At 62.1% G+C, this 13,554-nt stretch overlaps 1 protein-coding gene across 3 annotated transcripts in view; it reads right to left on the bottom strand.

Annotated features, from left to right (window-relative positions):
• Positions 1-461: 461 nt before the first annotated feature.
• Positions 462-13,554, bottom strand: part of CAPZB (capping actin protein of muscle Z-line subunit beta) — a 140,444-nt gene continuing 127,351 nt past the window's right edge. For 2 of the 3 annotated variants that reach the window (XM_055574294.1, XM_055574292.1), the window contains exons 7-10: positions 5,525-5,590; positions 5,088-5,164; positions 3,709-3,821; positions 462-1,233 (exon numbers count right to left, since the gene is read on the bottom strand). In XM_055574294.1, the coding sequence (XP_055430269.1) occupies positions 3,719-3,821; positions 5,088-5,164; positions 5,525-5,590 (246 nt within the window). In that variant the 3' untranslated portion in view covers positions 462-1,233; positions 3,709-3,718. The remainder of the gene's footprint in view (positions 1,234-3,708; positions 3,822-5,087; positions 5,165-5,524; positions 5,591-13,554) is intronic. The other variant, XM_055574293.1, reaches the window with a different exon arrangement.

Below are 13,554 nucleotides of genomic sequence, written 5' to 3'. Positions count from 1 at the left end.
GCCTCCATCTCAGCGGTGCTTGGTATTCAGAGATGCGCCCCCATCTGGGAACCTTCTCATCAGACCCAGTGGAGAGAAGCCGGGACTGGTCTAGACAGGTCATGCCTGTGCCCAGGTCTGCCGAAGTGAAAGGGGATGTGGCTGGGGAGCCCCACCCCATCACACTCTTCAGGACAGGCGGGGCGGGGTCTGTGCAGAGGCGGGGGTCTGGAGAAGCAGCTGGGGTCCTGCAGGGACCCCCCCCCAACCCCACTCATTTGCTGCGTGGGCTCCACACTCCCTATACCCGACACCCCACCGTGTTCCCCCACCCCTGCTTGGGGTCAACCCTCCAGCGGGGCAGCCAGAGTCACATGTCCTGGGAAAGTGGGGCAGGCGAGAAAGAATACAAGGCTAACTGCGTCCCAGTTTCTTTTTATTTATTTTGTTTTTTTTTTTTCTTTCTTTTTTTTTTTAAGTATGGAAGCTCAAGTATAAGATGTAGATTTTTTTAAGCTTTACAAAAAAACAAAATAAAACAAAAACTCCTTTTGCATTCCATAAAAATTGACAGAAAAGCACCTGGCCAGAAGAGCAGGGCGGTCCGCAGTCCCCGCCCCCCACCGCGAGCCGAGGGCCACCTCTCCTTTCTCCCAGAGCTGTCCCCGTCCCCCGCCCGGCCCCCAACCCCAAGCAACTCCCAAACACACATGGAATCAGATTTCCAGTTTTTCTTCTATCTTTCACACACCACAGTTATTTCATAAAATTTTTTTGTTTTACATTTTTTACACCAATGTAACAAAAAGGTGGGAGGGGAGGGAGGCAGACAGTGTATTTTTATGCCTATAAATGGGTGGTGGGGAGACAGGGGTGGGTGGGTGGGGGGGCGCCAGGGCGGACAGAAAACGCGGTCTCTATGGGAATACCAAGTTGTGATAGCAAAACGTGGTGGGGGAAGGAGGCCTCCGAGACCAGGGGTGTTTACCGGGTTTTTACCAGGTTTATTCTCGGGAGAGATGGCGCTGCGGTGGTGATGCGAGTTGAGTTGAGTTGTTATGTGACCTGTTGGGAAGGAAAGGGACGAGGGAGGGAGCAGGAAACGAGTGTCTAAGAAAGGAGCCTAACAGCGCGCGGCGTCTCCGGTCAGTGGGAAGCAGAGGCTTTTAACACTGCTGCTTTCTCTTCAAAGCCTCCACCAGGTCGTTCTTAAGAGCTTCTTGTTTTGATTTGTCTGCAAAAGTCTGCACAGACCTGTGGGGTGGAGGTGGGGAAGAATCGTCATGAGTGGGCAGAAGAGGAAAGGAAAAGGGGCTGAGAGGGGCCATGCGGTGCGTCCGGGGTGGGGGGGCCTGGCACCTCTCCACCCACGTCGCCTCCAGCAGCGGAGCTGCAAGCCGTGCGGGAAGGTCGGGGGTGCGGAGGGGCCCAGAGCCGGAGGCTGGCCCCTCAGCACCTCGCCGGGCCCTGCAGGGGAGGCCACGGCCCAGCTCGGCCCAGCTCTGCCCCAGGCTGGCTGTGACCGGACTCCAGGCACACGACACAACATCGGCCTGAACCACAAGTGGCTTCCGGGCCAACTCCTGGGTTTGTGGGGAGACGTTCACGTGAGCGCACCGACACACGGGTTACATGAGGCGAGCAAGAGCTGAGCTTTGTGGACGTTGTGTCGTCTGTCATTTATAAGTGATTCCCAAGCACACTTCACTCTCACAAGCATCACAGAGGAGTCTGAGCATTAGTCCCAATTTACAGATGAGGAAACTGAGGCTCTGAGAAATGCAATGACCTGGCAGTGACCTTAGTGATCCTGGTCAAGGTTTCCCGATGTACAGGCTAACCAGGGGCTGATTAAACGATGTACAGCCTTTGTGACAGTCTCGAGGCAGCGGAGAGCAAGGGCGGCAGGCTGCCTGGCGCAGGGACCCCAAGCTTGACACGCTGGCCGTGAAGCCGCATGGGAAGGAGAGACCAGACAGTAACCCCTCAGCCAGCGCCAAATGTGGCTTAAGTACAACGAGGTAGGACCAGGAGCATCCACGCGGAATGCTGGCTACCGAGTCCTGGGAACACCATGGGAAGCCCCCTCAAGAAGGTAAAGAGGGTGGCAGAGACAAGACTCTCAGAGAGTCTATGTGCAACTAAAAAGCCTCCCGTGAGAAACGCTGACATTTTGGCGGATGCTGCAGAACACACATTTCTGAGTGCTTGCTCTGTGGCAGCTCCCACGGCTCCCCGGCCTGAGTGCGTGCTGGCTCCTCTGGGAGGGGCACGCCAGGCCTGGGCTGTGCCCAGCCCCTCCCCCCCGCCCCAACAAGGGGAAATGTCCAGAGGGAGAACTGGTAAGAGACAGGTTAGCCTGGAGCAGCTGGAGGCAGGAGGGGAGAGTGCTTGTTCAGGGAAAGGCACTCAGGAAGGTCACGGCCAAGCCACCGGGAACCAGTGTCTGCAGGAGGTGCTGTGTGTCCCGGACAGAAGGTGCCAGGCTGGGCAGCAGGGGATGGGGGCACGGAGGTCCTATGTCCCCACAGGGCCTGGCCAAGGGGAGGGGTCCAGAAGATTCTAGACCCACCCTAGAAGCGGAGGGGCTGGGGGAAACTATACTGTATGCAGCGCTTTTAAAGGCAGGGGAATGCCCCAGGCCTGATGCCGGCGCGCACCCAGACCAGACGGCTGCAGCCACAGCAGAGCAGCCCCCCTGGTTCCACAAGGGCCACCCCCCGTGCAAGCCCCCCGAGCCTGTTTTGGGTTGGGGCCCTGTGTCCAGCTCCCAGGCCTGGGAGGAAGCCCCTACTCCCGGGCTCTGCAGCCCTGCCCAGCTTGGTCTCCAGATGCCTGATATGAAGCCCAGTTTCCCGCCTCCTCTCCAGGAGCTGCCCGCTTCTGTACATCTGTATCCATCACACGCTCAAGTCGCGGCTCTTGGCTGTTGTTCACAAGCAAGACCTCCCCCTCTGTTGAGCGTGAGGCCTTTAGGAGGATGGCTGCAGCTCACCAGGGGCGGAGGGAGATGCGGGTCCTGGCGGCTCCAGGGGCACCTGGTCTGGGGGCACCAGGCCTGGCTCAGACTTTACAGCCCCACTCTGGGCTTCCCTGGTGGTTCAGACATTAAAAACCTGCAATGTGGGACAGCTGGGTTTCATCCCTGGGTCGGGAAGACCCCCGGAGGAGGGAATCTTTACCCACTCCAGTATTCTTGCCTGGAGAATTCCATGGACAGAGGAGCCTGACAGGCTACGATCCACAGGGTCGCAGAGTCAGACATGACTGAGCGACCGACAGAGGGCTCTTAAGAGACCCAGCTCTGCGTTCGACTCTTAGACTCAGGGCAGTACACCTCAGATCAGCTGACTCCAGGCAACTGCCCACCGAAAAGGGATCTTTTTGAGCTTCTGGGGTCCTTGGTGGAAAGGTGGCAAAGCTCCGGCTGCACACACAGCAGACGGAGAGGCCGCCTCAGCCTCCGGCCAAGCGGGCAGCCCCTGGGAGCGGCATGGGTGACCGCACCCTGGCCTGCCAGCCTGCCCCACATGCGGCTCTGCTCAGAGTGCCAAGCACACACACTGCACACGTGATCTGGGCCTGTGTTACGCAGGGCGATGTCGGCAGTTACGGGGCGGCTCTTGGCCGAGCGGACACAGGTTAGTGGTGTTTAAGGGGCGGCGGGGTCTCGGCGGGCTGGTGAGTCCTGTTTAGCGGGGCGGCGCTCGGGCCTCTCGCGCGGGGTACCTGGAGCGGCTTAGTTATCGGGCTGGATGTGGATCTGGCGCTGCGACAGCACGTGGGAAAGCTCCCTCTGCAACTGCAGGAACTTGGGGTTGTCAGGGATAACGTCAACAGATCTACAGAGAGCACGCGCAGTGAGGGCCGTGGAGGGGCCCCAGCGTGGAGGCAGCGGGGGCCGTGGGGCTCGGGCGAGGGCGGCTGTAGTTCTCGGGGGCCCACCCACCCCCCGCAGGCTCTCTGCGGCTCCCCCTGGTTTTCCAGCCATCACCTGGGATGGTGCAGGCCGACAGGCGTGTCTGGTGCATCTGATGATGCAGGGGCCCCAGGCTGGGAAGCTCTGAGCAGAGAGGACTCCCCAGGCCCCAGGCTCAACAGCCGAAGGAGAGCAGTGCTGCGTGGGGTAAGCCGGGGAGTAAACCCCAGGGGCTAGACTAGGCTCCCCACAGACGGGGGGTCAGAAAGGCGAGTCCAGAGCGGGCGCCACTCTTCCAGCTGTTTGAAAGACAGACTAAACCGTCTCCTCTGGGCGGACTCAAACCAGGGCCGCCCCAGGCCACTTCCTGCCCCTGCCTGGCCTAGAGGGGTCTGTCCACAGGGGGCCTGCAGGGCCGGGGGCCATGGGCGGAGCGCGAGCCGCTGGACTGGTGGGATGGCGATGAGACTCAGACCCCATCCTCCCTGCCTCGGGCCCCCTGCCCCAGCTCCTGGACAGGCGAGATGCCCCCGAGAGGAGTCCCTGCTCAAAGGCCACGGAGCTCGGGGAGGCAGAGGCTGCCTGAGACCCCAGGCTGGGACTCCAAGGCCAGGGCTCTCTCCCCCGCAGCCTCCACCACCCTCCGTGACCGGGAGGACTTGGGGAGTCCCTGCGCCTCCCTTGGCCTTCGCTGAAGAACCGCGGGAACAAGGTGTGGGGGGACCAGGGGTGGGGCCCTCCGCAGAAAGCAATGGGCCGGGCTCTCTCTGGGGGATGCTCTGCTGCCCAAAACCTGGCCAACTGGGGGCCGCACTCCCCGCTGCATCTTAGGGTCAGACCCGGGGGTCCTCAGGCCCCAGGACCGGCAGGTACACGGAGAAGCTTCAGGCAGGATTCAGCCCACGGGACTGAGCGGTGGCTGCAGGAGGGAGGGCACCACGGCCGTGAAGGCGGACGGTCCCCAGGAGACACAAATGGAGGAGCTCGGCACGCACGTCTACCCTGAGAACAAGTCCTGCGTATGGGGCTTTAGCTCGAAAACCTGCATTAACGACCCTGTCGGGCGGGCACTCCGGCCCTGGTTTGCAGAGGAGACTGAGGCCCCAGGCAGTGGAGCTGCTGAGCGGTGACCTCGGACCCCCAACCCCCATCTTCGGGGTCCCACAGGCTGCGCTCCTGGGTACGTTACCTCAGCCCATTAACGATGTCCTTTGTCTTCCCAAAGTAGATCTCGTTCAGCGTACTTCTGATTTTATTCTCCATGTCCTGGAACGGAGGCGGCCAGTCAGGGGCGCCCTGCAGTCCCCGCGGCGGCCACACGGGGGTGCGCGGGAGCCCCCGGCCAGGGCCTGGCTGCCCTTAGTGCGGGCTGGGGGACAACTCTGCAGAGCACCCCCTTCTTCCGGAGGGTGTGGGGAGGGGCGGTCTGCACCCGCACTCGGTGGAGGGGGTCAGGGCTGAGGGCTTCCCGCGCTGAGTCCTCTGGGGGCCGCAGAGGAGGGGCCTCTGGCTCTGAGCCAGGCTCAGAAGGTGCAGAAAACACCAGGCGGGCCCAGAAACGGGCGCCGCGCCGCTGGAAGCTGGCGGGAAGCCACCCGGGAGGCCCCGGGGGAGGCAGCCGCTCACCTCGACCAGGCGCCCGATGTTGGCTATGTGTGGAGAGCAGTCGCTCACGGTCTCATCCTTCTCCATCTGCAAGGGAACGGGGACACGGCTGAGTCAGAGCGCCGGGTGGGGGCGGCTGCCGGGGTGCACAGAACCTGCTGTCCTAGCTGTGGGAAGCCCGGCACGAGGGTCACAGGCCTGTCTCCAGGGGCATCTCCGGCACGGCAGCACGCGGGAGGGCACTCGTGTGGCTTCGGGCTGTGAAGTCACAGGTGAGCCTCTAAGGCGCCTGCCAGCGGCGGCTGTGCCTGGCAGCTACAGAGGGAGGGGTGGGGGGGGGGGGGTGGGCAACAACCCAGGGGTCAGACAGGAGACCCCAGGCTCAGGTCGAAGGGGTGACTTGCCCAAGGTCAGACAGGGGGGGAAGGCAGAGCCTGGGTCAACGTCGTGCCCACTTCCCAGCCTGTGTTCTGTCTACTCCCGCTGAAGGTGCGGCTCCTCCTGGGGACTGCGTGGCCAGAAAAGGACACGCACCATCCACCCAGGCGGCCTCTTACATGCGACCTACGGCTAGGAAAGCGGTGCACAAGAGCCTGCGCTTAGCCGTCCAGCGGCCGAGCTCGCCTTCCTCGGGCCACACCCGTCGAGGGGGCACAGCTCTGTGCTCTCGCCTTCCTGTGGCTCATCTCAGTCCTCTTCTTCTCCTCAAATAATTCTCTCAAAGGCGCTCCGCTAGTTTTCAAACTGTCCAATGACTGTTTTGAACTCGTGTCTCTTTAGTATTTAATAATGTAGACGGCTCTTCTGCAGGGCCAATGGGGGTTCTGGAGGAGAGGTGCCCAGCGAGTTGGTTCTGGCCCAGGGATGAGCCCTCTGAGGGCCGACAGGAAGGAGGAGAAGGCAATGAGGCCCCTGATGTGCACGCCGAGTCACGACACGACACCACGGCTCTCCCCGCAACTCCTCCCCACGTTTAGGGCTTATTCTCTCCGCGATCACACATCCTTCAGGGCGGATGCGCCTGTGACGGTCACAGGCGCCGAGCGGATCACTGAGCGCACGATGCCGTCCAACCCGACTGGCGCCCGACCGCAGCCACTGCTGCTGCGGAAACAGACTCTGGAAGCGACCGAGAAACGGACGAGGAGACAGGAGCCGGATCGGGAAGGCGAGAGCGCAGGATGAATTCAGATCAGTAGAAGAGCAGAGCGAAGGTGGACGGCTAACTACCTTCAGAGCCGGAAGAACAGGGCAGGGCAGACCTGCGGTGGACGGCGGTCTGTTCAGAGGCTAAAGGCCTCCGTCGCCTCACCTGGTTTTACCTCTCTTACCGATGAATTTTAGGGTGACTTTTAGGCTGGGAAAGGTACAACAGACCCAGATAAGAGGGAGACAGAGCTGGAAGCAGGGGGTGATAGGAGAGAAACAAATCATTTAAAATGATAAGGCTTCAAGGTCAGACAAATCCGACTCCGTGACACAGACCTCCCTGAAAAGCTAGAGCATGCTTCAGAGGTACCAGAACTCTGCAGAGGGCGGAAGCTGACCCCACTTCCGTGACAGAAGGCAGACTGGAGTTGGAAGTTAAACACTGGCCTGACGCTGATCCAGGCCACAACTTTTGACGGGACTGGTAAAAAAAAGCCATCTGCTGGCGCGTTTTCAAATCAGATGCTCCAGGAGCCAGCGCGGGCTGGCTGTGGACACGACCTGCCATGAGTCTCTGGTTTCCGGTGGTGACGGGGATGCTGGGCTGAGGAACACAGGCTCCTCGAGAGCGCGTCCCTGTGGCAGCTTCCCACCTAGGATCCCGCGGCCCTGGCTGGACCACGGCCCGCCAGTTCCCCGGGGCCGCCCGCAGGATTCCCTGCCGGGCCCCAGCTCTGTCTGTCTGTGCAGGACCGTGGGGCGACGCCACAGGAGTCAAGGGTGCAGGTGACGGACGGGTCGCTCCCGGAGAGAGGCACGGGTCGGCGGCGGAGCACAGAGCTTCGGGCCTCGGTCTGCCTGCCCCTCCTCAGGACCACCATGCACCCGAGGAAACAGGCAGGCAGACGTCACAAAGCCTGTCCAGACAACAGCCCTGCTGGACTTGTGCTCCAGCGTGACTGCGTGCACCCGGGCAAACGCAGACCACATACTTTGGCTCAGACGTTAATCTCACCAACAACAACGTGGGGAACAGGTCCAGCAGAGAGACTTGTGGGTTTTGGGTGATTTCACTTGACAGGAATGCGAGGTGCCTGCTAGGACAGTGTTTGTGTGCCTTTCAGGATCAAAATGAAGCTGCTCCTGGTGTCCAGGTCAGGGGCCGCATGCCCAGCCCCTTCCCTGATGGAGCTGCAGGGCCCCCTCTCGGCCCGGCCCCATCGGCATGGCTGGGTTCAGTCTGGGTTTCAGAGAGCCATGGACATGCTCTTCTGCGTCAAAGGTCTGCATGCCCCGAGCCCAAGAAATGGGAAAGCACGTGGGCGTTTCAGGCCAGAAGGAGGACACGGGAGGTCATGGCCACGCTCTGAAACCTGCTGCCTGGCGGGGCAGTCCAGCGATGCCCGTCACTGCCGAGGGCGGCGGAGCTGTCTCAGCGCCCGCTCACACAGCCAGGAGCCCCGGGTCCCCAGAGGGGTCCCCGGAGGAACGGGCGGCCCTGTGTCATGACGCTACAAGCCAGGGAAGCGGGGGAACCAGAGTGCAGTGAAGGTCTGGAACCCAAGTCCTCGCCTTCCAAAGCCAGGACACCAAGTCTCTGAAAGGGAAGACGCCTGGCTCTGGGCAGACTGCTCTGCGGAGGGCTGGCCGAGCCGGAAAGGGGGCAAGATGCCAGCAGGACCGGCTGCTCCGCCCCGACCCTGGGCCCTGAGCCCCCCAGGCACTCTAGCCAAGGGTCCCGGGGAGACTCGATCTTCGGACATTCCAGGGGTCCCCACAAAACAGGGGGTGTGCATGCTTGTGAACTTCACCATTTCAGCATGAGAAGCGCCCCCACCGGGCAGAGCTGCAGCATCTGTGAGATGCGCTCGGCCCTGACGGCTGGAGCGCACGCCTGCTGAACAGGGGCTGGCAACTCCACCTGCCACAGAGAAGGACGGAGGCTGCCCACCCAATCCTGAAAGGTAATCTGGACACCAACATGCTGGCACCAGGGTTCTCTCCTCCCCCGGAGAGGAGGCTCCTGTGCCTGGCCTGATGGCCGCTCAGGGCTGCTCTTTCTGGGCAAGGAGAGGCCTGCGGCTCTGACCCAAGTGAATTACGTCCTCCCACAAATCAGCTTCCCCTCTTCCCCAGCTCCACATGGACGGTGGATCCCTGGCACACCCAGGGAAGCACAGAGGCGGTGAGCTCAACCCGAATCCCACCTTAAATGAGCACCAATCACCCAAAGCTGAGGCCAGGACCTCTAGAGGCAAAGGGCTCAGGGCCATGGAGTCAGCGAAGCCCCATCGGGTGTCGGACAGCTTGGGCATCATCTCTGCTTCAGAATCAGAGCTGTCTTCCAACAAAGGGAGAGGCTGGCACTGCCAGGCTCTCAGAGGTCAGAGAGGCCTGGGCAGGGGCGTGAGCCTTCTTTGGGAGCAGACTGACTCCCCGGGAGGACCCAAGGGGCTGTGAAGTTCGAGGCCAGAAATCTGACCCCAAGGCAAAGGCCCAGCAGGGCCCCGGGGGAGGGAAGGAAGCGGGTGGACTGGAAGGGGGGCAGTGGCCTGGCACACGGATGTGTTTCCACGGCCCCCCTGCCGACTCCCTCCACACCTGGTCAGGGTCAGCTCGCTGGCAGTGCTGACCCACCAAAAACAGAGCCATTTTTGCAACGCGGATATTATTACATCTCATAAAAGCAGCTGCCAGAGGAAAACATTTTTATGGGCTGTGGTCACACAGATGTTCCACAAGGTGGTTCCAGCCGAGTCTGAAGTCAGAGCCCAGCCTGCCCACCCCCACCCGGCACCCCGGGGGATGCGGAGGACGTGGGCCTGTTTAGAAAGCAGACTGCTTTCCTCAAAAGGGAAAACGTGAGCAGAGGGCCGGGCGGCGCTTCTCCGGGGCCCTGCGGGAAGCCAGCCTGGCAGGCGGCCCCCACTCTGCAGCCCCAGGGCCAGGCCTCGGCCCAGAAAGGCCTCCATCTCCTTGCTGCTGCCGTGCTCGGGATGAGCCAACACCCGCCCCGGGCCCAGAGTGGCGCCGGGCTCCACGGCTGCACTGTTCCTGGGACTTGCCTCGGGCCGGCTCCAGATCAGCGTGGGGCTGGAGACCAGGGCCTGGCGCTCTGGCAAGCCGGAAGATAGTGGTTGGACAGCCTCTCAGCGGAGCTTTTGTCTGCCCAATTCAGGAAAAATTTAACAGAGCCTAGCTTGCATGGTACATGGTACCAGCAGCAACAGCTACTATTTTATTTATCGGGCAGAACCCGTGCCTCAAGGTAGCTTTTATTTCTGCTCCAACAGTCTTTCCAAAGGGGTGTTATGGGCTCGCTGGTGAAAATGCTGAACTTCAGAGAAGGGAAGTTGTTTGTCCAGGTCACACAGCTGGAAGGAGACTGGGCTGGGACTGGAACGATGGCCTGGATGATTCCAAAGCCTGTTTTCTTCCCGGAGACTTCTCCGTTTGCTCAATCTCATCCACGCTCCTTACCGGAAAAATCAAGGCCAGACCACAGTGCAGGGCTCAGACATTCCAAGCGGCTCCGTCCCTGCCCTCCCTTGGATCTCCACTCCGCTCCTGCCCGATCTTCCTGGTGGGGCACGGCACAGGGCGGCAGCCTTGACCTGGCTCGCCCCCTGGACCAAGCCGGGGCCATTCCACCCCAGGTCACCAGACGTGTTCGGGGGCGCCCCCAGAACCCACAGCGTGAAGCCTCTCCACCCCAAACCCAGGAGCCTCAGAGAACAGGGAGCAGCTGCAGCTGGGCCACCCCAGGAGAATGCCCTCCCTGAACCACCCCCAGCCTGGCGCGGACCCGGCCTCTGCCCGGCTCGAGTACAGTGCCTAGCCTGACTGCCCAGGAAGGGTCAAAGTGGGTTTCCCGGCCTCGACCCGCAGGCAGGGGCGCCGGCTGGAGCCTCACTGCATGCAGACTCACTGCGGGGGCAAGGGACTGCCTCACCTCCCCTCCCCACGAGACATTCCACCTTTGTTGTTAAATACTTAGAATCTGGGGGAAAAAAAAAATCAAACGCACATCTGCAGGGCCCGGCCTGTGGGTTTCCTTCCAGAGACCCGGGGTCCCGCCTTTCCCCACATCCCTCTGACGCAGCAGCGACCTCGCGGCGCGGCGTCCTCGCGGGTGTGCTGGTGCTCGGCCGGCGGCCTTCCCGCGGGGGCCCGGGGGCCAGCGTCCGCCCTCGCCCCCACAAGGTCAGGCTGTGAGAGCCCCTGTGAGGACCACCCCCCACTTGCCTCCCACGGCCCCAGGGCTGCAGGGACTTGCCAAAACACGGTGTCTACTCTGTCTTCCACGGATGTACGTCCCTGAGGGGCGCCCTGAGGGGCCACACAGGCAGGACTGCAGGCGGCGGGGAAGGCGCCGTCGTCCGAGCCTCCCCACCGCTGGTGGGCCAGCCACGCTGGCACGCTCACCGAGAGGCAAAGACGGTCAGTGCAAGCTCCTACTGTCCACACCGAGCAAGGAGGGCACGGAGGCAAAGCCCGAGGAGCCAGGGAAAGGGGCCCTTGGGGACGGGGCGGGGGCGGCAAATGCCGCCAAGCCCGAGCCGGGGCCAGGCACCAGGGACTTTAGACTCTGACCTCCCAGCACAGGGACCCGGGCTCGATCCCCAGTCAGGGAACTAGATCCCATATGCCACAGCTACAGATTGCACACCCACTACTAAGACCTGGCCCGGCCATCAGTCAATCAAGACAGGCGAGGGAAGCGGGAATGTGGGGGGGCCTGGGGTCACCCCAGGAAGGGCGGCCCAGGCCGCTGTGGCTGTGGCGTGGCCAGGGTGGCGGGGCCCTCCCTCCGCACACCCAGGGTCAGCAGCTGCGGCCTCATGGAGGTACTCAAGCCAGGGAAGAGCCTCCGAGCCCAGGGCACACACCTTGGGCGTCACCCCAAGATTCTCTAACCCACCCCTCCTCTCCTCCTGCCTCTGCCCTTCCTCGTATTTCCTGCCTGAGGGTCCTTCACTGACCGCTGGCCACAGGCCAGATGCCCAGCCCCTGGGGCTGCCCCGCCGGGCTCTGGCCACCCCTCTCCTGGGCGGGTTCAACAGCCCCCTCCTGCCAACCCGGCCTCCACTCCACACACAGAGCCACCTTTTGAAGACACACATCTGATAAGTCGACTACTTAAAAATCTTAAAGCCCTCCTCACTGCTTCCGGCGGGGAAGGCGTCTCCTGTGGTCAACCTGGTTCCCACAAGAGACACCCAAAGGGCAGCACGGCTGAGCACGGTGCAGGGAGGCCTGGCCCCTCCACGGGCCTCCCCAGGGGTGGCCCACTCGCCCACGGCCGCTGCCCATGAAGAGTCCCTGGGCGCCCACGGGGCAGCGTCCTGTCTACACTGAGCCGACTGCTCAATGCACGTCTGTGGAAGTGCTTATCGAGCATCTCACGAATGCCAGGCACAGGGGACAGATTAAGACCAAAAAATGCAGTGTGGCAGAACGCAGCCTTTTTCATTCTCCTAAGGGACAAATCTGGGTTCACGTCCCAGCTCTGCGTGCCGCTTCGTTAAGTCACCATGGGGCAAACCACTGAAGAGCCGGAACCCCAGTTTCCTCACCTGCTAAGTGACGCTATGCTGTTCACAACCCGACCTGTGGAGACAGCCCGCGCCACCCCACCTGTCCACCCTATCACTGATCCGCTCAGCTTTCCTGGAACGCCCTGGCCTCCCATCCAAGAGAAGCAGAGGAGTTTTCCCCAAGGTTCACCTGGGACAAACAGCGAAACCCACAACCCTCATTTCCCTGTTTGCGCAGAAGCTACGCGTCATTAACTTCGATCTGTCACCCTCGTGGCTTCCCGGGCCCGCCTCCTGCAGTTACTTACATTGGAAACCAGCCCTGGCTTTACCGTGCCTCGGATGAGTTATGTGACCGGCCGCGAGGATGACAGAAGCCTGAGCCTCCTCATTAGAGCCGAGAGTACAAGGCAGACCACGCAGGCCTGCGGCCCGGCCCGGCGCACGGAGGACAGCGTCTCATCGGGCCGGCGTTTGGCCTGGCAGCAGGCGCCGTGCACGGCAAGCTGGAACCAGGCCCTGGCCGTGGGCTGACAACTCTGATTTGAACTATTAGGAAGGCTGCGGATTAAGTATTTGTCCAGGTCACTGTGAACTGGGTGGAATTATAAACAGTTCAGAGCGGTAAGTGATGCAGGAAGCCGTCTCCGGATACGGGTTTAGGATTTTCCAGCACTCCTCGGGTGGCGGGGCGGGGGAGCCAGCTGCCTGGGGGTTCCACTGCCCTGCCTCATCAGTGCCTCCTGGAAGCAAGGGCCTGTTTCCTTGTGGAAGGATGGGCTCTGCCCAGCAAGCACTCGCCTTGGTTCTGGGAGGGTTTGGAGACAGCCCTGCCCCGAGGCCAGAGAAGGGGACCCCTGAGACCCCCTGTGGCTCAGGCAGGCTCTACGTGGACAGTCTGAGGCTCCAGCCCTCAGTGCAGGGACGTGCCTTGCGCTGCTTCTGTTCAAGATCCTGGAGACGCTTCTGCAGCTGCGACACAATGCAGTTAGGAGTCGCAAAGGGGCGAGCTGGCCGCTGGAGAAGACCCTGACGCTGGGGAGACCGAGGGCGGGAGGAGGGGACGGCAGAGGAGGAGAGCTGGCACGCTGGAGAAGACCCTGACGCTGGGGAGACCGAGGGCGGGAGGAGGGGACGGCAGAGGAGGAGAGCTGGCTCGCTGGAGAAGACCCTGACGCTGGGGAGACCGAGGGCGGGAGGAGGGGACGGCAGAGGAGGAGAGCTGGCTCGCTGGAGAAGACCCTGACGCTGGGGAGACCGAGGGTGGGAGGAGGGGACGGCAGAGGAGGAGAGCTGGCTCGATGGAGAAGACCCTGATGCTGGGAAGACCGAGGGCGGGAGGAGGGGACAGCAGAGGAGGGGATG

Source organism: Bubalus kerabau, chromosome 3, assembly GCF_029407905.1.
Source record: "Bubalus kerabau isolate K-KA32 ecotype Philippines breed swamp buffalo chromosome 3, PCC_UOA_SB_1v2, whole genome shotgun sequence".
In the NCBI taxonomy this organism is placed as follows: Eukaryota; Metazoa; Chordata; class Mammalia; order Artiodactyla; family Bovidae; genus Bubalus; species Bubalus kerabau.
This window is presented reverse-complemented; position numbering and strand designations above follow the sequence as displayed.